Here is a 26,750-nt window from a genome sequence, read left to right on the forward strand (position 1 = left end):
GGAGGTAGAAGTACACACCCCCAGTGAAAAATATCAAATAACACTCATTTGGATCTAACTAAAGTTTAAGAGGTTGTCCGCTACTTTATCAATGATGACCTATCCTTAGGATAGATTGTCAACGTATGATTGATCGGGGTCCGACACCCGGTACCCCCGCTGATCAACTGTTCTCGATGTTGGTGGCCGCAACTGCTCAATTGCGGAGCTGCCAAGTCTGATAGTGGCCACGTTTGGGTACTGCATATCCGCTTCCTATTGATTTGAATAGCAGTGGTACAGGGCTGCAGCAGTTTTCATGTGCTCTTGCACATTAGACACTTGGTATAATAATGTGGACACATTTGCATCATTAGATACAGTATCAGAGAAAGCCCTGTATATAATAATTTCTACATTTCTCACCATGAATGGACGTCATACCCATAGTGTAGGATGGTCTGCGCATTTGCAATGACTTATTCAGAGAGGGGTATGTGCTACTGAAGAGGACGTCATTGGGAAGAGCTTGGTCCAGGAGTGACGCTCGAGCATTGATGAACACCATCTCCCGCTGACTGCTGTAGATGCTCTCATCAGAAAGTGTCCTGTGCAGGGATCTTTTGCTTGAGGATGTTGTAGAAAAAGAGGACTGTGAGAAAAAAAAAAAAAGGTAAAAGTTCAAAAGATCTCAGACATAAATTAAAGTATCCCGTTCTACTCCAGGTGATTGATAGGTCGCTACTAACAGGCAAGCACGGTGGCTCGGTGGTTAGCACTGTAGGTTGGCAGCACTGGAGTCCTGGGTTCAAATCCCACCAAGAACAACATCTGCAAGAAGTGACAGCATGGTTGTTATAGGGGCCAAGTCCCCTACAACACAGTATAACCCATTTAAAATGCATATTGGGGGTGAAGGATTCCCTTTTTGACCATACATATGTTTGTTGCAGTGAGTGGGTGAGTTAATGTGGATCTCTCCAGGTCTCAAATGTTTCCTTATCTTCAAGCAGCACATATTAGAGGGGAATATACAAAGCTCAGGAATATATATAGTTTTCTATGATCAAGCTGTTCTAAGACAGCCAGAAGTTTTAGTTTATGAATCTTAATAACCCTGCCTGCACCCAGAGAATGAGAGCTTTTCCTAGGAGTTTGTATACATGTACAACAGTCAATCACAGGCCTTCTTTATAAGTCTTGAGAGCAGTAAATTTTTTGATTGAAAATCAGAATTTGATCATAGACACCTATATATCCCACATTTCAGTCTTTAGACTGTGTTGCCCTTAGACAAATTTTCATTTCACGGGTAAAATCTGTCTTCAGTGAATACAAATTTTCCTGTTACTGAGATAGGAGATGATAATTGGTGCTAATAAAGTTCTACAGAGAAGTATTGCTTCAGGAGAACTTGCAGCAGAATGTCGGTGTCCGCCTCCAGCTCCTCCCTGGAATGTCGGTGTCCGCCTCCAGCTCCTCCCTGGAATGTCGGTGTCCGCCTCCAGCTCCTCCCTGGAATGTCGGTGTCCGCCTCCAGCTCCTCCCTGGAATGTCGGTGTCCGCCTCCAGCTCCTCCCTGGAATGTCGGTGTCCGCCTCCAGCTCCTCCCTGGAATGTCGGTGTCCGCCTCCAGCTCCTCCCTGGAATGTCAGTGTCCGCCTCCAGCTCCTCCCTGGAATGTCAGTGTCCGCCTCCAGCTCCTCCCTGGAATGTCAGTGTCCGCCTCCAGCTCCTCCCTGGAATGTCAGTGTCCGCCTCCAGCTCCTCCCTGGAATGTCAGTGTCCGCCTCCAGCTCCTCCCTGGAATGTCAGTGTCCGCCTCCAGCTCCTCCCTGGAATGTCAGTGTCCGCCTCCAGCTCCTCCCTGGAATGTCAGTGTCCGCCTCCAGCTCCTCCCTGGAATGTCAGTGTCCGCCTCCAGCTCCTCCCTGGAATGTCAGTGTCCGCCTCCAGCTCCTCCCTGGAATGTCAGTGTCCGCCTCCAGCTCCTCCCTGGAATGTCAGTGTCCGCCTCCAGCTCCTCCCTGGAATGTCAGTGTCCGCCTCCAGCTCCTCCCTGGAATGTCAGTGTCCGCCTCCAGCTCCTCCCTGGAATGTCAGTGTCCGCCTCCAGCTCCTCCCTGGAATGTCAGTGTCCGCCTCCAGCTCCTCCCTGGAATGTCAGTGTCCGCCTCCAGCTCCTCCCTGGAATGTCAGTGTCCGCCTCCAGCTCCTCCCTGGAATGTCAGTGTCCGCCTCCAGCTCCTCCCTGGAATGTCGGTGTCCGCCTCCAGCTCCTCCCTGGAATGTCGGTGTCCGCCTCCAGCTCCTCCCTGGAATGTCAGTGTCCGCCTCCAGCTCCTCCCTGGAATGTCAGTGTCCGCCTCCAGCTCCTCCCTGGAATGTCAGTGTCCGCCTCCAGCTCCTCCCTGGAATGTCAGTGTCCGCCTCCAGCTCCTCCCTGGAATGTCAGTGTCCGCCTCCAGCTCCTCCCTGGAATGTCAGTGTCCGCCTCCAGCTCCTCCCTGGAATGTCAGTGTCCGCCTCCAGCTCCTCCCTGGAATGTCAGTGTCCGCCTCCAGCTCCTCCCTGGAATGTCAGTGTCCGCCTCCAGCTCCTCCCTGGAATGTCAGTGTCCGCCTCCAGCTCCTCCCTGGAATGTCAGTGTCCGCCTCCAGCTCCTCCCTGGAATGTCAGTGTCCGCCTCCAGCTCCTCCCTGGAATGTCAGTGTCCGCCTCCAGCTCCTCCCTGGAATGTCAGTGTCCGCCTCCAGCTCCTCCCTGGAATGTCAGTGTCCGCCTCCAGCTCCTCCCTCCTCACATCTCTATAACATTTTACAAGCACCACCAGCCATCTCCAATCTCAGTAATGTGAAAAATCTGTCTTCACTGAATACAGATTTTACCCAAGAATTGAGAATGAAAGACCAGTTGTGGTGGTAAAAGAAGCAGATTTCTCCGATAAGATATATTAAAAAGTTGATTATTTTCATGTGGTCTATTGATTTATGGAATAAAAATGAAGATGACGGTTACACTTTAACACTAAATTATTACTACATGCTGGATTTGAGGTTTTGATTGTATTTGTGTGCTGTGGATTGAGGATCATGGGCATGGACTGCACAGGTGAGCGGATTATGCTTATAAAAACTATTTTATTTGACAACATGGTGATTTTGTTGGACAATCAAGCAATTTTGTAAAGCGTTTTCTAGCATTATGCACAGTTATGGCCGAAAGTGTTGGCACCCTTGAAATTGTTCCAGAAAATGAAGTATTTCTCCCAGAGAATTACTGCTATTACACGTTTTGTTATACACATTTATTTCCTTTGAGTCTATTGGAACAACACAAAAAAAAAAGAAGAGGGGAAAAAAGGCAAAATTGGACATAATTTCACACAAAACCCCAAAAATGGGCAGGACAAAATTGTTGGCACCCTCAACTTAATATTTGTTTAAAATTACTTCTATCAGGGCATTTTACAGTACAGGGGATAAGGGTTCAGGAAAGGAACGAAGGCAAAGGAAAGGCAACCAAACAAGGGAAAAGAGAAAATGGGGTAGGGAGGAAGAGGAGAGAAACAGAAAAAAAAAAAAAAAGAAATGAAGATCATTTTAACATAGTATGTTAATTGTTGTGGTGCAACTAAGTGCAAAAACAACATAGAATAAAGAATAGATTAAAATAATTCTGGCAAAGTAATAAATCATCATATAAAGAGGGCTTTTCTTGCTTGGAGGAAAACTTGCGCTCCAAGGAGGACCATTTGGAATTATATTTAGGTAGAGAGTTATTCCATAAAGCTAAGGACATTTCAAAGGAGCCTCAACTTAATATTTGGTTGAAAATCCTTTGGAATAAATAACTGCAATCAATTGCTTCCTATAACCATCATCAAGCTTCCTACACCTCTCAGCTGGAATTTTTGACCACTCTTCTTATGCAAACTGCACCAGGTCTCTCATATTTGAATGAGTCTTCTCCCAATAGCAATTTTAAGATCTCTCCACAGGTGATCAATGCAATTTAGATCTGGACTCATTGTTGGCCACTTCAGAACTCTCCAGAGCTTTGTTTACATCTAATTTCTGGGTGCTTCTTGAAGTATGTTTGGGGTCATTATCCTGGTGGAAGACCCATGACCTAGCACACAAACCCAGCTTTCTGACACTGGGCACTACATTGCAACCCAAAATCATTTGGTAATCTTCAGATTTCATGATGCCTTGCACATAGACAAAACACCCAGTACCAAAGTCAGCATAACAACCCCAAAACATCTTTGAACCTCCACCATATTTGACTGTAGGTACTGTGTTCTTTTCTTGGTAGGCCTCATTTCGTTTTCGGTAAACAGTAGAATGATGTGCTTTACCAAAAAGCTCTATCTTGGTCTCATCTGTCCACAAGACGCATTCCCAGAAGGATTTTAGCTAAGTCACGTACATTTTGGCAAACTGCAGTCTAGCTATTTTTTGTCTGTGACAGCAGTGAGTCTTGTGCCATAGCGTTTCATTTCATTCAAATTTTGACAGATTGTTTGTGCGGACATTGATGCACCCTGAGCCTGCAGGACAGCTTGAATTTCTTTGGAGCTTGATTGGGGCTGCTTATCCACCATCTTGACTATCCTGCGTTGCAACCTTTAATCAATTTTTCTATGCCGTCCACGTCCAGGGAGATTAGCTACAGTGCCACGGGTTGCAAAGTTCTTGATTATGTTGCGCACCATGGACAAAGGAACAACAAGATCTCTGAAGATGGATTTGTGACCTTGAGATTGTTGATATTTTTCAATAATTTTGGTTCTCAAGTCCTCAGACAGTTCTCTTCTCCTCTTTCTGTTCTCCATACTTAGTGTGGCACACACAGTCACACAATGCAAAGATTGAGTCAACTTCTCCCTTTTTTATCTGGTTTCAGGTGTGATTTTAGTACTGCCCACACCTGTCACTTGCCACAGGTGAGTTTTAACGAGCATCACATGCTTGAAACAAATTTGTTTACCCACAATTTTGTCCAGCTCCTTTTTGGGGTTTTGTGTGAAATTATGTCCAATTTGCCTTTTTTTCTCTGATTTTTTGTGTTGTTCCAATACACACAAAGGAAATAAACGTGTCTAACAAAACATGTGGAATTACAATAATTTTCTGGGAGAAATACTTCATTTTCTGGAACAATTTCAAGGGTGCCAACACTTTCGGCCATGACTGTATAAGATCTTTGCTAGAGAGCAGACTGTGCGACCTGCAGTGTCCCCCCGCTTCAGCTCGCTGAGTTTTCTACAGCTCTGCCCTTCACTGAGCTCCTCTGAGTCACAAGTGAACTGTTTATGGATTCAGCTTCTTTTTTGTTTCCTATCCTTCTGTCATCTTGCAAGGTTCCCTGTTGTCAGGGAGACTAGATTTAACTTCCTTCCCTAGATCTAAATAATATAAAGTGCATGGGAAAATGAGATAATGAAGTCAAGAAACTTCAACCAACCTCAGAAGTTTCCTACAGACAGTAGTAACAGGATGACAGAGCGCCAGCTCATTTTTAGTCTTTTTTAATGCATTTTACTTCTAAATCTAATATTTAATGTAAAGGACAATTTGTCTTATGTCGTTTAAAGGTTTCCCCACTTTTGCAAGATGAAATGTAGATGTTAACTATTGCACTACTGCAATTATAGGGCAATGTTCACATAGTTAGGGGCTCAATTTGAAGCAGATTAGACAGGGAGATTTCTGTTGCATCCAGAGTTAGATTGCCCTTCAAATGTAGGGAATCAACCATTACAAGTTTGGGGTCAGTCGGCCAGGAGTAGTATCAGTCATATGACTCATCAGGTACTAAAGGGGTTGTCTTCGTGCACACTGCGAAGATTCTCCAGGAGAGGAGGGCTCGTGACTGCAAGTATGTGATTTGCATACATGCGATCACATGCTGACTAGATGTGCACGATCTCACTCAATGCAAGTGTATTGAGCAAGCCTGATACAGTCTAGTTGGAATGTGGCCGGAAGTATGAAAATCGCATACTTGCAGTTACATGACTGCCCATTCCAGGCACAGGAAAATCCTCATAGTATGTGCGATGTGAAGGTTCACAAGTCTGCAGTCACAGGGTGACTGCAGACTTGTAGCTTAAGACCTGACAACCCCTTTAAGTTATGGTTTCAGCTATAAAGGAAAATGCTTATGTGAAAACAACTTTACTTCTGTGCTTTTATCCAAGAGTGGCTAGTATGTCCATAGAATAGAGATCACCTTATTTTATTTTGCAAGCCAAATTAAATTTTCTGAATAGAAAATTCCAATACTGTAACGTCTGCCGGAGCCCCTGCATGGTTCACCTCCTCACTCCATGCGGGGACGCCAGCTTACTCACCGCCCTGGCCACAGCAGCATCCTTGTGAGCTTCCCTCTCCTCAGTGCACGCCGCACTGTCTCCCGGCAGCGCGCAGGCGCGCTCCCCTGCTCTTAAAGGGGCAGCGCACGCACACGTAAATGCACCAGCTAACAGCTGGAAGACATTTAGTTTAAGTGTTCACCTGCAAGATGTCTCACAACTGATAGCTGGGATGCATCTTGTATAAAAGGCATAGTCTCCAATAGGGAGATGCCTGAGCTACCCCTTTAGTTTAGTATTAGGTGGTTTGCTGTGTGCAACTGTATGTAGCCAGGTCCCCCATCCCAGGTTTGTTAAAGTTATTCCCGTGTTTTCATTAGTCTATTATAGTGATACCCTTCCTGTTCTGTCCTTGTATTCATGTGTAGGTTATACGATATCCGTACCCCATAGCTGCATTGGCAGTATCTAAACAGTTTCCCAAGACCTGTGTGCATGTACTCTTCCCAGTGGCCGTCCTGTCAGCTATCCAGAAAATGCACAATCTGAACCTGTCCCAATGGTCATCCTGTCAGCTATCCAGAGCCATACGGTCTGTTCCTGTCCCAAGTGGCCGTCCTGCCCTGTCTAGGACTCCCTATCCGAATTAACGGCTTTGACCTTTGGGTTCAGCAGCTACTGCTGGACGGACGGAGCCCTGGAGTGGCACCTGGCAGCTCCCTGCCACACAAGCTTGACCTCTCCACTAGAGGTTTCAGTGAACACCAAGGTAGCTGCTTAGTTATGCCCCTTCAGGGTAAGTCCGATTCGTGGTACAGTGGGTCCACGAACCACTTGCGCCCCCTGCGTGCTTGAAAATACCTAGATTATTTGTGTATTGGAAAGGGTTAGAGTGCTTTCACATTATGTTTTGGAACCCGTTCAGCGTCAGCCTCCAGTAGACATACACGCCCGAAAATCATGCACGACAGAGCGCACCTTCGTTCTGCCGACACCATTTTAGTCTATGGCCCGATCAGCACATATGTCTGAATGTAGTTTTGCAGGGGGGTTTGGTCGGAAGCCACAAAGGGGTCACTGAAAGCAGTGTGAAAGCACCCTTAAAGGGGTATTCCCATCTCAAAGATCCTATCCCAATATGTAGTAGGTGTAATAATAATATTAGCAAATACCTCCAATTAGAAATGTAGTATAGTATTTTTGATTCGCTATGTCTCTTTCCTCATGTGCAGGCATTGCAGGACCTTAGGTATCCATGGTTATGACCACTAGCAACTAGCTAACTAACTGTAACTTTATCAGTGGACATAACCATGGATACCTAAGGTCCTGCAATGCCTGCACATGAGGAAAGAGATAGTGAATCAAAAATACTATACTACATTTCTAATTAGAGATATTCGCTAATATTATTATTATTATTATTATACCTACTACGTATTGGGATAGGATCTTGGAGATGGGAATACCCCTTTAATTTAATGGTTCAGTTTGATTCTACCCCCTTTAGTAATTTTATTATCAGCTCTTATTTAGCTTTAAAAAGTGGAGATAGCAGGTACTGCCAGGTACTAGACCACACTCTTAGATGATTGCTAAGCACATGCACATTACTCAGACATTTGTTCATTGGGTGTATGCAAATTGCCTCTTTAGAGAGGAAGAGGACTACAACTCTAGTGCCACCTGTTGGAAGTAGAAATCCTAAGTCAATATCGACCCTTTAATGAGCCTTGCCACATGACTTAGATAACAACCAAACCAGAATCTCAACTTGCAGACACTGTTTTGAGGTGCCGCTGCTCATCAGTGCAAAGTGTGAGATCTGGTTTGGCTTGGTGAGAGGAGTCTGACTGGGATATAAGAGTTAATGTTTCTACTTGTGGAGAGTGACATGCCAAGCCTGACATGTCAAGGTGAGGAGACTTAAGCCTTCCAATGCTCCTCTGGGAAATTAAATATGCAAACTGCCTATTCAGAGAGGAAGAGGACCAGAACTCTAGTGCCACCTATTGGAAGTAGCAATCCTAAAAGTCAACATTCACCCTTTAACGAGCCTTGCCACATGACGTGGGATAATATCCAAACCAGAATCTCAATTTACAGACAATGTGTTTCCGGGTGCCGCCCCTCATTAGTGCAAAGTGTGAGATCTGGTTTGGTTGGTGATTCATTGGGTCTAGAAAGATCTATCTTATCTTAGTTTTCCGCCCAGAGACATCAAGGGGTGCTAGGAGTGGTGTATAATACTTTGAGTTAGGCCACAACCAGGAGTGGGTGATAAATGCAGAATTGGTGACTTGTTTCTATTATACCTTTTCTCTGATTGTTCCTCATCTGGTTTTGGCTCCCACTCCTGAGAAAAAATACTGACCGAATACTGACCAAATACTGATAGTGGAGCCGTGGCCTTAGACAAAGAATACCAGAGTCCAAAATGAAACTGCAAGATAAGCCGTAGGAAAGTCTGCTCTCATCTCTGGGCTCCCCCGGATATTGAGGCTGAATATAATAGAAGTTTATTGTTTAGTATGTTGTTGTAAATGATATCTTTGATACATTGTTCATCTTTTGATATCTTATCCTGTTAGCGGCTAATATCTTTTTATATATTGTACATCTTTTGCTTCCTTCAATGTCTTTTTATATCATCTTGCATGCCTTATTCATTGTAATTTCTGGGAACTGTATTAGTCATGTAGCCATTGTGTGTCTTAATCTATTTATCTTGCATCTTCGAATTTATTATAAAATATTGAATGAGGAGTTGTGCAGCATATATCATATACAGATTAATGGACAAACCGCCCTAGTTTCCAGTATTCTGATTACTGGGGATAAAACAAAACATCTATTCCTAGCATATATAAAAGAAGGAACTTTTCACAGTCACCTTGACTATCCATTTCTGGGATGTAATTTATAATACAATGTTATTTACATCACAAATTTTTTCCTTTTGCCACGTCTACATTTTCTAAGTTACCACAGGGAGTCTAGAGCCGGCCATACATATTAGACATCTCATGCGGCTGAGCGCTCCGGTGTTCTCCATGAAAAACCGTCGGCTGGTGGCTAATCTCAGGGAGGACAATACGATGGTCAGTCCAAAATCGGACATGAGTAATCGGCATCTCTCCCGACCATCAGTCGGCCGGTGCCCCCATACACAATTGACAGCCAGCTAATGTGTATGGGGACATAGAGGCAATCTGAGACCCTCCTCCTTTCTTACCATTGTTCCCTGCCTACATGTTCAGATACGCTTGTGTTTGTTCACTGCAGCCAATCACAGGCTCATCAGTAGTGCAAGTGCACCAAGAGAACAAGGGCAGGATGATTATCCATTACAGAATACTAAACCACCAGTAAGAGAAAGATTATCCAGTAATTGGCACAAACCTAATGAGATAATAGGGGCTTAGCATGAGGGCGGCTGGAAAGTGGCTTTAATTTCCAGAACATCTTCGGAATGTTGGGTGTTTGCTCAGTCACTCGTTGCGTTCTGTTTACTGCTAGACATGTTTAGGAAATCCATCAGCCTAAAATGCTAAACTGAAACATGACAAGGAAGAACCCAACGGGCCGTCTTCTGAGAATTGTGTCAGAAGAATTAGATGGGGAGACAGAGAGCAAGCCGTAAAGAAGGCCGTGGCAAAACAAAGCCCAAGCTATACTGTAACGAATAGCACCAGGTTTAGGCACTTTTGTAACGCCAAGCAAAAAAAAAAATGTCAGCTCACTATGGGAAGTGAGCACTGACATCCTGATAAAACCTGCTATATTCCAACACATTTTTGGCTTAAAATAAATAAATAAATAAGAGGAGAGAATATAGTGCACAGTTGTCATGGAAACTGTGTGCCCTGGATGAACCTTTATAAAGTGCTCAGAGCTCCATGGGGGATTAGTTTCTTGTACCGTGCCTTGCGCACTTAGTGTGATTGCAAATACTGAAAATCTGTCTTGGCTTCAATCCTGGACAGCATTCTGAAATTCACGGAAATGGGAAAAAAAAAAATCAGATTTTTCTTTTAACCCCTCTCTGACGTATGACCTAATAGTACGTCTCTGTGACCTGGGCCGATTGGACCAATGACGTACTATTAGGTCATATGGCAATCGCGCCCGCACACAAGCGGTGCGGGGCGATCGCAGCCGGGTTTCAGCTGATAGTCACAGCTGACACCCCGTACTATGTGCAGGGAGCGGTCCCGCACTGCTCCCAGCACATTAACCCCCTCAATAATGCGATCGAAGTTGATCGCAGCATTGCGGTGGCAAGGGGAGGTGATCGCAATACTCACCTCCCCTCCCGGCCTCCAGCGCTGTCTGCCGTGGCTTCCCAGATGTTGCTATGACGACCCGATGTAGTCATGACAACATCCGGGTCACCACACAGCAGGAAGATTCTTTTGTCATGCGCAGTGCATGATCAAACTATCTTCTCCCTGTGCAGCGCTGACAGCCTGCATGGCACAGGGATGGTGCTGCATTCCTGTGCTATGCAGGCGATCAGAATAAAAAAAGTGAAAGTCCCAGAGTGGGACACAGAATAAAAGTCCAAAAAGTGTTAAAAAAAAAAAAAAAAAAAAAAAAAATTGTAAAAATATTAAAAAAAAAATAATCCACCAAAAATAAAAATATAATGTACCCATCAATAAATATTATGAAAAAAAACAAAAAAAACAATAAAAGTACACATATTTGGTATCACCGCGTCCATAACGACCTGATCTATAAAACTGTTACACTAGTTAACCTCTTTAGTGAACACGGTAAAAAAAATAAAATAAATAAAAAACTAAGCAAAAAACAATGCTTTATCATCATACTGCCAAACAAAAAATGGAATAACACGCGATCAAAAAGACGAATATAAATAAAAATGGTACCGCTGAAAACGTCATCTTGTACCGCAAAAAAAAGCCGCCATACAGCTCCATCAGCCGAAAAATAAAAAAAGTTATAGCTCTCAGAATAAAGCGATGCAAAAAAAAATTTTTTTTTTCTATAAAATAGCTTTTATTGTGTAAAACCACCAAAACATAGAAAAATGATACAAATGTGGTACCGCTGTAAACGTACTGACCCGAAGAATAAAGCTACCTTATCAATTTTATCACACGCGAAACAGTATAAAAAAAAAAAACATAAAAAAAATTCTGGAATTGCTGTTTTTTGTTTATTCTGTCTCCCAAAAAATCGGAGTAGAAAGCGATCAAAAAATGTCAAGTGCCTGAAAATGGCACCAATAAAAACGTCAAGTCATCCTGCAAAAAACAAGCCGTCACATGACTGTCGGACAAAATATGGAAAAATTATAGCTCTCAAAATATGGCGATGCAAAAACTAGATTTTACAAAAAAATGCGTCTTTTAGTGTGTGACAGCTGTCAATCATAAAAACCCGATATGATTCTGGTATCGCTGTAATCACACTGACCCGAAGAATAAAGTCGTCTAATCACTTATACCGCAAGAGGAACGGTGTAAAAAATAAACTCTAGGGTTAGGGTTGGGATTTTTTTCAAAAGTTAAAAAAAAAAAAAAAAAAAAAAGATGACGATATGGCGACTAGTGTTGAGCACAAGTGCTCGCTAGTTGAGTTTGCATCGGGTGCTCGGGTATATACGGAGTATCAGTGACGTGCTCGAGTCTCTGCCCCATATGCTTCGTGGCCAAAAAAACCTCGCGGGGATTGCTTGCCATGCACGAGCTATCCCCGCATGTTTTTTTTTGGGTGTCTAATAACCATGAAACATGCGAGCGGGGACTCGAGCATGTCACTCGAGCACCCTTGATACATGGTGCATACCTGAGTACCCGATGCAAACTCAAGTAGCGAGCACTTGCGCTCAAGACTAATGACAACTTATTCAATATGATGACCTAATGTTATCAAATTTTGTGTTGTACCTCTGGATTCAAAATGTTCACTCTACCCCTTGATAAAATCCTTGAGGGGTGTAGTTTCCAAAATGGGGTCTCTTGTGGAGGGTTTCCACTGTTTAGGCACATCAGGGGCTCTCCAAACGCAACATGGCGTCCGCTCTAGATTCCAGCCAATTTTGCGTTCAAAAAGTCACACAGTGCTCCTTCCCTTCGGAACTCTGCCGTGTGCCAAAACACTGTATTTTCCCCACATATGGGGTATTGGCGTGCTCAGGGGAAATTGCACAACAGTTTTTGGGGTCCATTTTCTCCTCTTACCTTGTGAAAATAAAAAAATTGGGGCTAAAACATTATTTTTGTGGAAAAAGTTTGATTTTTTTATTTTCACGGCTCCATGTTCTAAACTTCTGCAAAGCACTTGGAGGTTCAAGGTGCTCACCACACATCTAGATAAGTTCCCTGAGGGGTCTAGTTTCCAAAATGGTGTCACTTGTGGGATTTTTCCAATGTTTAGGCGCATCAGGGGAACATACGCTAAGTATTGAAGTAAATTTTACATCCAAAAAGTCAAATGGCGCTCCTTCCCTTCTGAACCCTGCCGTGCACCCAAACAGTGGTTTTCCCCCACATATGGGGTATCTGCTTACTCAGGAGAAATTGTACAACAAACTGCATGGTGCAATTTCTCCTGTTGCCCTTATGAAAATGCAAAATTGGGGGCTGAAAAACATTTTTTGTGGGAAAAATGTGAAAATGTTATTTTTACGGCTCAATGTTCTAAACTCCTGTTAAGCACCTGGGGGTTCAAGGTGCTCACCACACATCTAGCTAAGTTCCCTGAGGAGTCTAGTTTACAAAATGGCGTCACTTGTGGGGGGTTTCCACTGTTTAGCGGACGCAATGTTGCGTTTGGAGAGCCCCTGATGTGCCTAATTATTCAAGCAAATTTTACATTCAAAAAGTCAAATGGTGCTCCTTCCCTTCCGAACCCTGCTGTGCGCTCAAACAGTGGTTTTTCCCTCACATATGGGGTATCAGCGTGCTCAGGGGAAATTGCACAACAAATTTTGGGGTCCATTTTTTCCTGTTACCCCTGCAAAAATAAAAAAAAAATGGGTCTAAAGTAACATTTTTGTGAAAAAAGTTAAATGTTCATTTTTTTCTTCCACATTCCAAAAATTTCTGTGAAGCACCTGAAGGGTTAAATAAAGTTCTTGAATATGGTTTTGAGCACCTTGAGGGGTGCAGTTTTTAGAATGGTGTCACTTTTGGGTATTTTCTGTCATAAAGACCCCTCAAAGTGACTTCAAATGTGATGTGGTCCCTAAAAAAATGGTTTTGTAAATTTTGTTGGAAAAATGAGAAATCGCTGGTCAACTTTTAACCCTTATAGCTTCCTAATAAAAAAAAAAGTTTTGGTTCCAAAATTGTGCCGATATAAAGTAGACATGTGGAAATGTTATTTATTAACTATTTTGTGTGACATATCTCTCTGATTTAAGGGTATAAAATTAAAATTTTGAAAATTGCTACATTTTCAAAATTTTCACCAAATTTGCGTTTTTTCACAAATAAACACAAGTGATATCGAAGAAATTTTACCACAATCATGAAGTACAATATGTCACGAAAAAACAATCTCAGAATCAGGGGGATCCGTTGAAGCGTTCCAGAGTAATTCCTTCATAAAGTGACAGTGGTCAGAATTGTAAAAATTGGCCCGGTCATTAACGTGCAAACCACCCTGGGGGGTAAAGGGGTTAAACAGAGATACAGTATTAAGTGAGGTTTGATAATAAAGAAATAATGATTATTTTCAAACCCTGTGTGTAATTAAGGGGAAGCCATCATCAGAAAATGGCCTATTGTGTTAATCAGGATTTGTTTTAGATTGGAAAAAAAAAACCTCTAAAAAGAAAAAACACTTTCATATCCCAATCAATAATAATAATTTAGTAATCTTGCAATATTCACACTGGCCACCGGGGCTTTTTTTTTTTAGACTCCTACATACTGCCTTTCAGGAAAAGTTTTCAGCAGACTCCTTATCAGCAGAGGCCGGATTACACTGACCAGTAACACCTATACACAGCTGATAACACAGGATCCACCAATCACAATAGGTGATGTCACGCTTGACCCCCCCTCCTTCCTTCACAATGATCTTTGCACAAGCTCATTAGACACTTCAAAACAATAAGATACGATTGGGGTCTGACCATAGCGGCTGTATATATGTGCCGTTTCCTGAAACAATAGGAAGTTAGAGTCTAAAAAAAAAGCCCCAGTTGTCATGATGAGAATTGTAAGATTTTATTATTTTAAAGGGAAATGGACAGCAGGTTTTTGCTATGAAACAGAACAGCATGATGTAGGGGCTGAGATTCTAACTCTAGCGGTGTCACTTAAACTGTGTTGCTGTTTCAATAAAATCAGTGTTTTTTCAGCAGGAGATTATCACTACAGGACTAGGTGTTACGTGCCTCCAAGTCAACTTGTTCTGTGTAACCCGCCTCCACCACTGATTGGCAGCTTTCTGCTTATGCACAGTGTACACAGAAAGCAGCCAATCAGTGGTGTAGGCTGAGTTATACACAGTTCAGCATTCAGAGCTCTGCTAGATCTGCAGCAGAGAAAACAGTGATTGCATCAAAATGGCAGCATACAGACCAGCAAGTGACACATCACTGAGATCAGGGGGTCTCTGCCCTCTACATCATACTGCTCTCAGATTATTTAGCAAAAACCTTCTTTAATACAGATTGTGACATGTTTTTAAAGAAAAAAATAAAATGCAAATGTTGCCATTATTTTTGGTTTTGTTCTTACGGAGTTAATTCGTTCATAAAAATTACTCTGATACATGTTTCTACAGGTCAGTACGATACAGAGATACTAAACTTCTATAGATAGGGTGAACAAGAATTTAGAAGTTTGTAAAGAAAAATAAATACATTTTAGTTTGAGTCCTCAATGCTCAATACTGGTAATATTTTTACATCGATTGAGTTGTATGAAGGGCTTGTTTGTTGCTTGGCAGCTGAAGTTTTCATTAATACAAATTTGGGGTACATATACGACATTTTGATCGCTTCTTATTGCAGTTTTATTAGGGTGGCTAAAAAAAAACCTACAATTCTGCAGTTTTCTTTTTATGTTTTACTATAAAATAAATAATACATTTTATATTTTGATAGACAAATCTTTAATAGATGCAGCAATACCATTTTTTTTTAACATTTTCAAATCACCTATATTTTTTAAAAAAAATTTACTTTATTGCTTTAGTCCCTTTAGTGGACTCGAATTAGCAATTGTCCAATCGCTTATCCCATGTGCTGTAATACCACAGTATTGTAGTACATAGTAAAAATCTCGGTCTCCTATGAAGCTCAGCCTGTGGCCTAAAAGTACCAAGACGACAGCGACGGGGGCTGTCAGCAGGCCACCACCTGCCATGGTAAACCATCAGAGCCCTTCGATCACGTCACAGGGGCCGATGAAAGCTGGTGTGCGCATTTAAATGGTTAATAGCAGACAACAGAGCTCAGCTCTGGCTGCTGCTGTTAGACACAGATGTCAGCAATGTAATATAGCTGGCATCAGACGCATGAGAGGACAGTTTAGCACCTGAGCCCTCTCCACTCTCCCTTCATATTGCACATTAATTGGGTTAATGGGTAGAGTGCATATTGATTTAGATGATTTTTTTTAAACCTATTTATTTGCAGCTTATTATTTTTAATTTATTTTGCACCTTGTGCCTCCTTTCTGTCATAAGAGATCTTTGAGCAGCATTTCAACATTTCAATACTTTTTTTTTATATTCGATTTCCCCTGTAACTGGCACTGGTATCAAAGCCCCAGTTACAGGGAAAATTAAGCCAACTGCCTTTATAGCAGGGATGACTGAGCTTTGGGCAGAAGTGCTGTCGGTGTTTCCTATGCTGTTCAGCACTGCTTCTCTATGGGGAATCTGGCCGTATCTAACAGACGACTCGCCACTACCGCAGCAGACGTTTATAGTCTATCGGCAGTCTGGAAGTAGTTCAAAAAGCAATAAAAAAAAAAGTGCGGATAAACGAAGGACCATAGGATCCACTCCCGATTCTGGCTACCCCCCACCTTTTAGCCTAATTCTAATTCTCTCAAGTCCTCTTTATTCCCTTCAGATAAGGTCCATCTAATGTGTCCAGTGCAGGAGAGAAGAAGCCATTTCTGCTCCTAGTCTTATTGGCTGGCCTGAGCAATAGCAGGAATTACTATGCAGTCTATGTGCAGGAAATTCATGCAATGTAAATGTTCGCCATATGTCTCCACCGACACATTACATTCCCCATCAGTCCATCTACCCAAAGATCACCAGTGATGTAGTCTTTACATTCATTAAAGTACCTTTAAAGGCTTCTCTGATCCGGTAGGTGGCCCTTCCATGTCAATAAGCTTCTTAAGTTCCTCGTGGACTGAGGACACTCTCTTCGGCGAAGCCTGGAGATCCCTTATTGATGCACGTAGCCTTGTGGGTGGCATCTCCACACAATCAATCTGATGTCTTCTTTTATTGAAGGAAACAGAAACAGTTCAGAAAGAGGTCTTTAAAAATTAAAGACTGGCTTATGGTGAAATATTGAATTATTTATCGCAAGGAATGAGGAAAGATATGGAGGAAAGCAGGGAAAGGAGAATGGCATCTACGTTTTGTAATGGCCAATACAAAATCATGCATGGATACCTGTTAGGAAGAAACCTGATCTGTCTTATGTCATGTGTGTAAAGCGCTGTGTGATCTTTAGTTGTTATTACGTAAGAGACTACAAACATGCAGAAAAAAAGAAAACCCTAAAAAGTCGAAAGACAAGCACTAGCGTATTCTCCAATGCTGTACATTGCAGTATATACAACCTCAGAACACGCGCCAAGCGATTAGAACATTATATGCCAATATCAATTACGAGCAGAACATAAAGGGCTCTTACTTTCTTGAATCCATAAAGCCCACAGAGTTTATAGTCCCTTCAGGTTTTTTCCATCCAATCAGGTACTTGCTGGTAGCACCTTGGCGAGGGTAGAAAGTCCTAGGACCAGTAGGGGAGGAGGAGGAAGAGGAGAAAGAAGGCGCGAGCTGTGGGGAAGTGGCAGAATGAGACTCTTCTTTGGGTGAACTTCTGGCACTAGTGAAAACAACGGGACTTGCGGAGTGCCGAGAGCTCATGGTGCTGGGGGAGAATGAGAAAAAGCTAATCTTAATTCTGCGACTTTTCACCCACTTTGTAAATAATCTAGATCCAGGGTTGGAACCATGGTGAGCCACGCATTTTAGTAAATGTTGCATGTGGTCCTGAAAATGCGGGGCATCTATGGTCCATTACTAAAAAAAAAATATGCTCCCTACAGCAAGGGACTGATGAATTTGGCAAAACCAAAACTAAGTTCAGACTGATTTATGGTTGGGGGGTGGGGTAAAGATTTTGTGTTCGGATATTAAATATTATATTCTGCTTTTGGGTTGAAATGTTTGGGAAAAGGTTTTAAAAATTTGGTAGTTGTTAGAAAATGTAAGTACTAAAAATACATAAAAAATTACCAAATCGTACTCTTATCAATGGTTTAACTGCCCAAGATGGACTCTGTCCGGTCCGTCGTGTTCACGGCTTTTAAATATGGTCAAACCAAAAAAAGATTCCAAGTTCTGAACAAGAAAGGTTATTTACAAATAAAAGGAAAAAATACAAATGTATGCTCGCTGAAACCGCCAGGAAGTAAGCGTGGGCTGGAAGCAATATGGAAATCAGTTTATATGCAACACTGTTTGGTATCGTTGGGGCTTTTCCTTTACTCCTCACTAAAGGTGGGTTTACATTACCCGAATTTGTGTTAAAAGGCCGCCGATTGGTAAATGTTTAATACACGGGCAAAAATATCTTAACGACGTGCACTGAAAGATCTGTAAGATAGTTCAGTGCGTATAGGCTGCCAGTTTTCTTCGTTCTATTTACATGGGAAGTTGTGCTGCTGAGAACGATGATCTTTTGTGAAAACCAAAAGATCATTTCACCCGACGAACAAGCGTTCTACTCATTCAGTGGGTGATCAGCAGGCTGTTTAGACTACAAGATTATCGTGAACCAAGCCTTCCTACGAACATTCATTTCACTATAATGTTATGGCGTAAATGGACTTTAAGGGAGTATAGCAGATATTAGCTTCCACACTGTGTTCAGGCACCCATTCAGTGGCCACATCAGAGCCCAAGTCCAAAACCCCTGGCAAAAAGGGATTTGGGAGTATGCGCCGACAGGGCCATAGACTATAATAGTGTCAACAAAGCGAATCGAATATGTGGTGTGTCGTGCATCATTTTAGGGTGTGTACGCCTACTGGAGATGGACATCCAGACACAGTCTACTATGTCTGAGTGTCTGCCTCCAGTAGACGTATAAGCCCGAAAATTATGCACGTCAGAGTGCACGTTCGCTCTGCCGGCATGCGTCGGCGCATAAGTCCGAATCCTGTTTTGCGGGGGTAGGGGGCGTCGTAAGCCTTGACAGGGCCACCCAGCGTGTTCTAAACGCAATGTGAAAGCATCAGAATTCTCATCCATTGTAGCCAGGCAGATAATGGCTATGTTAAGTATCTCAGGATGACCCGTCATATTCATGCATTACTTGGAAAGTTGTTCCATGGGAATAGTGTAATGCTTAATTTCCCCAGAAAAATGGACAATTTCTCCAGGTTCATCCTTTGACTATTTCTATAAAAGAAAATAAAAACAATGTTCAAAGTAGACGAACCCTTAAAGGGAATCTGTCAGCAGGTTTTTGCTACCTCAACTGTGAGCATCATAATGTAGGAAGAGACCCTGATTCCAGCGATGTATCACTTAGTTTACTGGGTGTAGCCGTTGTGACACAATCAGTTTTTAGATGTGGCATTTAGCAGAGCTGAGAGAGAGCTGCCCCTGCCCACACCACAGCTTTTGTGTACATTGCCTATAGACAGTGAGCTGCTTATCAGAGGAGGGGGTGAGGTCAGTCTAGCAGGCACGTGAACAGTAGTCCAGGCAGTGATAATATCCAGGTGATAAAACCTTCATTGTAAGTAAACAGCACACAGCCTCTTAAGTGACACATCAGTGAAATCTGTTTCATCCTCTATCTACTGCTGTCTTCAGGTTGCATAGCAAAAACCTGCTGACAGGTTCCCTTTAAATAAGACTTGTCAACAGGTTAAAAATGTCCGATATTTGCTCTTATTTTATTCCCGATGCTACCAAGAATTCCATTTCCTTTCTTTTTTTTTTTTTAGATCCACCATATGGGTGTTTATATTTAGTGCACCTGCTGACTGGCTGCGGTGATCACGTGACACATCAATGCCATGTCAACGGAATGGCGCCCCTACGGGAAGCGAATATCCGTTGTTTTAATTTACTATGAGGCCTTGAATTAAGTAGGGCTTGTCCAGTAGTGGACAACCCATTTTAAAAGGGTTTTCCAGAGCTATAATAATTGTGGACAATCCTTCAAAATAAGCCATTAGTTTCAGATTGTCGACCTCTGTGACCCCTACCATACTCATGGAAGGGGTTGCTGCCATATTGTTTACCAGCCCACAGCTCAGTATAACTTATAGTGGCTGTGTCAGGTATTGTAGCTCAGCCCCATTCTAAAATAAAAATACATACTTTATATGTGGGTTTGCAGAAGACCAGGACTGGTTCTATAAACTTTTGGAAATACACGCGACTGTAATTAAAAGTAATACTGGATCTTTTGTGCATACATTTGCATTTCTGTAGGTTAGTGGATAAGTTCTTTCCATACGGAACAGTACAATCAAAGGAACAAAGATCAATAATAACACTAAACAAAATTGTGCAACCTCCTAATACTGTCCCGACAGACCCAATTCTTCAGGTTAGCAGACAATTCACATCCAAATTCCACAAATAACACATGGACAACTGTAGGCCCAGGACAATGCTGCACGGACAACTGTAGGCCCAGGACAATGCTGCACGGACAACTGTAGGCCCAGGACAATGCTGCACGGACAACTGTAGGCCCAGGACAATGCTGCACGGACAACTGTAGGCCCAGGACAATGCTGCACGGACAACTGTAGGCCCAGGACAATGCTGCACGGACAACTGTAGGCCCAGGACAATGCTGCACGGACAACTGTAGGCCCAGGACAATGCTGCACGGACAACTGTAGGCCCAGGACAATGCTGCACGGACAACTGTAGGCCCAGGACAATGCTGCACGAACAACTGTAGGCCCAGGACAATGCTGCACGAACAACTGTAGGCCCAGGACAATGCTGCACGAACAACTGTAGGCCCAGGACAATGCTGCACGGACAAGTGAGGGCACAGGACAATGTGACAATGACAACTGTTGCCTCAGAACAACACTGCATAGACAATCGCTGCCACGAGAAAACTGTCCAAAAAAAATCAAAACATATCTGACCCAAAGACAAAGCCACAGAGAAGACTACTGGCCCGAAGACAACAGTCTACAAGACAACCAAGCACACATTTACAATGGTGTCCCAACACAACAGTGGCCTCAATCACTAGCACAGTACCACTGTGACCCATCTATCATCACGGTGTACAAATGTACGCTGCTTATGTACAATGCGAGTGTGTCTTAGTATTGTACTATAGGACGACATTTAAAGGGACAATAAACCTAAAGCTTGTCAGACTCACAAAGAAGAATGCAATCTACAGAGACCTTGCTCTTCTTGTGATTATTATATCTGTCCCTTTGATTTATCTAAATTTCTGGCACCTCCAGGAGGAGACTTTTTTTCTTATAATCTGCATTTTCTACATTTTAGGTTTAGTGCTCCTTTAAGACTTTAAGGATGAAATCTAAGTTTGGACTAAATGTGGTAAAGTAGTTTGTGGGGGAGAGGGATGGAATGATTTTCTTTCTAATGTTAGGGGTGGGGGGAGGAATGGTGGAAAGGAGATGTAACGTAACATGAAAGTGTACTAATCCCCATTCTGCGTACTGTGTCTATAAGCAAAAAAAAAAAAAGAGACCACCACCACCGCTGCGATCACACCACAGAGACAGAAGCATGGACACATGGCGCAACACTGACTCCTACCTGGTGTGAGAAGCGGCGTCGCTGAGGCTGTAGGCGCTGTTCTCCCTGGTTAACGGCTTGGAGCCTATGGAGACTTTTGTGTGATTCTCCAAACTGACGGGAGATTCCCTTTTCCCATCCAATGCATGAGAGTCTCTGTCACACGTCCTATCAGTTATTAACCCCACATCGCTAACGCTGTGCCACAAAGGCGCCACTTTCTCTTTAGGAGGGCCGGAGCGTGGAGAGGTGGATGATGCCCCAGGAATGGCAGAACTGACATGGTTAGCGCCGTATGAAGTGGTGTCGATCCCGCTGTCTGCGGACGTTCCTTGGATGTAGGTATAGCTGCTCAGCTCAGACTCCAGCCGTTCCCCGCTGTCATACCACTTCTCTTCGCTGTGAGCGCTGGACGCATTGCTGGAAAGTGTATTGGTGCTTGAATGGCTGGAGTAATGGCTGTCAGTCTGTGAACAAAGGCGATTTCACATCTAACATTAGAATGGCTGTTCCATTGGGTTTTGTTTTTTTATTTAAAAAAAAAACCTTTAGGCTAAGTACCCACGATGAGTTTTTGACACCGCATATTTTTGAAAAAATGCAAGTAATCTATGGTGCAGAAAAAGTTAGCGCGGTGGCACAGTGGTTAGCGCGGTGGCACAGTGGTTAGCGCGGTGGCACAGTGGTTAGCGCGGTGGCACAGTGGTTAGCGCGGTGGCACAGTGGTTAGCACTGCAGCCTTGCAGCGCTGCGGTCTTGGGTTCAAATCTCACCAAGGACAACATCTGCAAGGAGTTTGTATGTTCTCCCCGTGTTTGTGTGGGTTTCCTCCCACACTCCAAAGACATAATGATGTAGATTGTGAGCCCCAATTGGGACAGTGCTGATATTGTCTGAATTGTAAAGAGCTGCGGAATATGTTGGCGCTATATAAATAAAAAGATTATATGCAACATCAAAAACTCACCAAAAAGCTCATTGTGGGAATATAGCCTTACAGAACTGTTGGATATTCATGCAAACATACTACCCATTTCTCCTACCAGCACGATTAGTCTAGTCCTCCATGTTTTGTAGCTTTATGAAGTTGTGAAGCCACGGACAGATGCATTGCTGCTTAAAAGGGGTATTCCCATCTCCAAGATCCTATCCTAATATGTAGTAGGTGTAATAATAATATTAGCAAATACCTCCAATTACAAATGTAGTATAGTTATTCTGATTCGCTGTCTTTTTTTTCTCATGTGTAGGCATTGCAGGACCTTAGGTATCCATGGCTACAACCATTAGCAACATGTTATGTCACTATATCGGTGGCCGTAACCATGGATACCCAAGATCCTGCAATGCCCTGCACATGAGGAAAAAGAGCCAATCAGAAGAACTATACTACATTTCTAATCAGAGGTATTTGCTAATATTATTACACCTACTACATATTGGGATAGGATCTTGGAGATGGGAATACCCCTGTAAGTGTCTGCTGTCTTTAGTGGTTAGGGCTTGTTCACATGCTGCTGTCCCATCTCCCCCAATCACGTTTTTCAAAGGTAAAAAATTGCAGCATTTTATAGTTCCAGCAAAGCAATGTGATTTCTGAAATCTCAAGCACCCGCTGCTTATTTTTTTTTCCTTATGGATTTGCACCATTTTCTTAAAAATTCTACATGTCGATTTTTTTCAGCGTTTTTCACCCACTCAGAGGAATGGGAAAAAAACGCAAGTAAAAAGGCATCAAAACCGCATGTAAAAATACATCAAAAACACAAGTAAAATGTGTCAAAGAAACAAGTGTATTTTACGCAGCGTTTTACCTGCCATAACTCTGTGTACATAGCCAGTTATCGTAATACAAAATTATATTTTCAGCACAAAACTAGAGACGACAGACAAAGATGTGAACATCTGCAGACTGGGAAGAGCAGGTCCCTACATTGGGAAGTGCCAGCAGGCAAGGAGCAGAGGTAGCAGGTGTACCCAGGCTGTGGGTTTTACAATAGGGACAGAGGCGCTTCCAGATGCGTCTCTGGCAGAATTTCCATGCACCCTGTGGAGATTTTGGAAATATCAACTGTCACACAGCGGCCAGTGGTCGGTATCGATACTGAACACCAATACCACCGACCTTCTTTGCATTGCACAAGCACAGATGACTGCTAGTACCCAATACTTTAATGGTTTTTGTGTGGTTATTTTTTTTTACTGCTTTTTATGTATTTATTATTCATTCATTTCACAAGTTGTGCCACACAAAGTCATAAAACACCTTTTGGGATGGAATTTTAACATTTCATTTTTTTTTAACCAGATTTTCCCTGTAACTGGTGCTAGCATATTAGCCCCAGTTACAGTGGAAATTCAGCCCCCTAGCTGTATAGCAGAGCTGACTGGGTTGCATAGGTCTCCGTAGCTCCCGCTCTTTCCCTACACCCAAAGGTCCAGTGATCACGTGACTGCTGGGTCCCGAGAAGGTTCCTACATGCTTTGTACACAGCACTTGTTTAGTGCCGTGTATACAGCAATCAGGAATGCAAATTCTCTATATGTCTGACAGCCGGCTCCCCGCTCCCACAGCTGCGCAACAGCATACAGTTAACCTACTATGTAGTGACGTTTTAGAACGTCACTGCAGAGTAGAACGTGGACCACTTGGATGTTTATTGTCAATGGGGGATCCAGAAATGATTAAAGATATGGAAACCTTTAATTTAGGGACTTTTTCTTTTTTTTCTTAATTTTTACTTAAATGTTTGTATATTGTGCAGAAAAAAAATGTTTTTTGCATTTGAATTTCGTTAAAACTTTTGGACCATTTACCATTCACGCGCTCTTTTTCTTTCCTGCACACTGCTGGCTGCGGAATGAGTTAACTAAGAATTCATCAGGCATCTTGTACTGATGTGGAGTTTGTAACGGTTATCTGTCTTTTTCTGAACACTGCTCAGCTTATTTATGACCACAATGTTCAGCTCAACTTTTATGTGGTCATAAATCTGCTAAGAGGAGCTCAAAAAAAGACAGATAAGAGAGTTACAAACACCTTATCAGAATGAGATTACTGTTGGATTCTCAGATAACTCATTCTGCAGACAGTGGGGAACTCAGCTCAGGTGGGCAATTTCAGATTTTGAAGAGGATTCCCTTCAAAATCCCCGTAAAAAAACCCCAAAACCTCAGTTTAAACTTTGCCTTAAACATTTATGGCATATCCACATTATGTGCCATGTCTGACAGATGCAGGACAAGGGTTGGGTGACCTCCACTCTAGAGATATGTTGGTCCCAGTGAAGGGACCCGCACGTATCAAAAACATTTATGGCATAAAAATGGGATTTTTATGTCCGATATGGAAAAACACAAGGTTTTTCAAGAAGATTTTTTTTCTTAAGCAAATTAGAAAATATTAGAATAAATGTAGTTTCGGAAAGGAAACTTAATACACACCTGTCCCTGTTTGTGAGGCGATAGGTGAAGTACGGGGTCCTGTCGTATGAGTCTCCCTGTAGGGCTGTCTCTGTATGATGGATGTACCTTAGACACGGCAGGCATGTGGCATGTCGGCTCTGTAAGATAGAAAATTTCAAGCTTTTAGCTCCAAGCAAATAAAAAAAAACATATTGCAGATGTATTTTTTGGCCCCTTCACACATTTCATTCTCCATTACATCTTTATTAATGCTCTGGTGGAGTCGGCATGTCGCGGACGCTCTGCAGCAAGTACTACCCTCTTTTGGCTGTGGCTCTGCTCCGATGGATAGTTGTAATGCGTTCTTTCCAAAATTACAATGGACAGGATCTTCGATGCGGCCATAGTGAAGATAAATCTGTACTGAGCAAGTAATTGAATTCTATAGAGGAGGCAGAAGAGCTGAGAAAAGTCCTGGAGGACATACACAGAGAATATTAATTATAATTAATGACTCCATCTACTCTCAGCAGGTCAGATCAAGTTAGATCCAATGTGAGCCATTTTATGTCGATTCGGACTAAACAATGCTTTACTGCCTGTTAAAGAGATGTCCAAAAATAAAGAGTATTCTGAAATGCATGCCTTTTGTGTTGGCTTTTCATAAGGCTATGACCTGTAAACTAAATAGGTTTCCTCGAACAATTCATTTTTTTCTTTTTTTAAACAGGACCCGTGAGCAGCTAAAAAAAAATGGAGTTATACATAGTAAAAAAAAATCCCCAAGCTTCTTGGATTCTTCCGCTTTTTTCAGTTTTGCCCTGAGTCGCACCATTGCAGAGATATTCACATGTTTCTTTTGGAGGGTACGATGTGAAATCTCTGCTTGTAGTGCAACTGGACATTTCTTCAGAGTCTTCTCTAGGGGTGTACACTCTCAGCCCTCCCTCCCAGATGCAGCAATCACAACTTGGCAGCAGATCTAGCAGTCTCAGATGTTGAGCTGTGATTGGCAGAGTCTGGGAGGGAGGAGTGAAAGCACACGCCCCTAGAGAAGACTCTGAAGAAACGCCCAGTTGCACTACAAGGAGAGATTTCACATACCGCGCTCCAAAAGAAAAATTTGAATATCTCTGCAATGAAACAATGCAGCACAAAATGGAAAAGATCGGCAGAATCAGCAGAGCTCTGAGATTTTTACCAGGTATTCAGACTCAATTTTTATCGCAACATCCCCAATAATAAGCATCTCAGAGTGGGCTGCTGCCATGAATCTGTCCTCCACTCATGCAAGACCCCTCCTTATTATAAGGCACAATATCCTAAACAGAGTTTTCTGAACCACACCTGCTACGCTGTCAGACATGAGCGGTGTCACATCTACGTATCTTGGTGTCAGGTTACCATGTGCTACAATTGAACCAGTAACTACAAACACTCATTTACATTACAGAAAAAGAATCTCTCTGCGAAAATAAATTAACTGTTACCATCTAGGTTGAAACAAACATCTGTGAAATGTAAAAAAAAACCACACATTCTGTCCCTCTAAGAAATTACGGAGCAGTTTAATTGCTGCTTTGCTATGGTGAAACGCGCATATGCACAAGCTGAACAGATGGCTTGTCAACCCAGAAATGGCCAAAGCTTAATTTTACGTTACTAAGCAACTCCAGATCTCATGGAATTAATTGGAACTTTCTCAAGGTGATTTTGCAACATATTTTCTTAGCAACAAAGCAACTGTCTTGTTCTAAAATATTGGTGCAGGTATATTCTAGCAGGTACAGGTCTGCGCAATATCAGATGACAGGAGACATTTATTACGTGCATCTAGACAAGTGACCAAACTGCTTCCAGAAAGGAGAAATGTGCGAATCTTCTCAGTTTGGGGAGACATTGAGGCGTTCTTAATGCAGAGTGAACCCCCTCCACTTCGCCTCGGGGCTGTAGTCTGGTACTAGCTGACTTTTAGTTGTGCTGAATATTAGTGGTTTATTGCGTCCAATGTCTGGCTTCTTCTTTGGTATTGTTCTATTTACCA

General features: G+C 42.6%; 1 protein-coding gene across 7 annotated transcripts in view; it reads right to left on the bottom strand.

Annotated features, from left to right (window-relative positions):
- Positions 1-26,750, bottom strand: part of SIPA1L1 (signal induced proliferation associated 1 like 1) — a 251,854-nt gene that overhangs the window by 20,671 nt on the left and 204,433 nt on the right. For 4 of the 7 annotated variants that reach the window (XM_073638885.1, XM_073638886.1, XM_073638883.1 and 1 more), the window contains 5 exons: positions 24,746-24,864; positions 21,323-21,768; positions 17,172-17,411; positions 16,591-16,750; positions 406-631 (listed from right to left, as the gene is read on the bottom strand). In XM_073638885.1, the coding sequence (XP_073494986.1) occupies positions 406-631; positions 16,591-16,750; positions 17,172-17,411; positions 21,323-21,768; positions 24,746-24,864 (1,191 nt within the window). The remainder of the gene's footprint in view (positions 1-405; positions 632-16,590; positions 16,751-17,171; positions 17,412-21,322; positions 21,769-24,745; positions 24,865-26,750) is intronic. The other 3 variants (XM_073638884.1, XM_073638889.1, XM_073638888.1) reach the window with 3 other exon arrangements.

Source organism: Phyllobates terribilis, unplaced genomic scaffold (assembly GCF_046119375.1).
Source record: "Phyllobates terribilis strain yellow unplaced genomic scaffold, ASM4611937v1 Scaffold_7__3_contigs__length_470593459, whole genome shotgun sequence".
Taxonomy (NCBI): Eukaryota; Metazoa; Chordata; class Amphibia; order Anura; family Dendrobatidae; genus Phyllobates; species Phyllobates terribilis.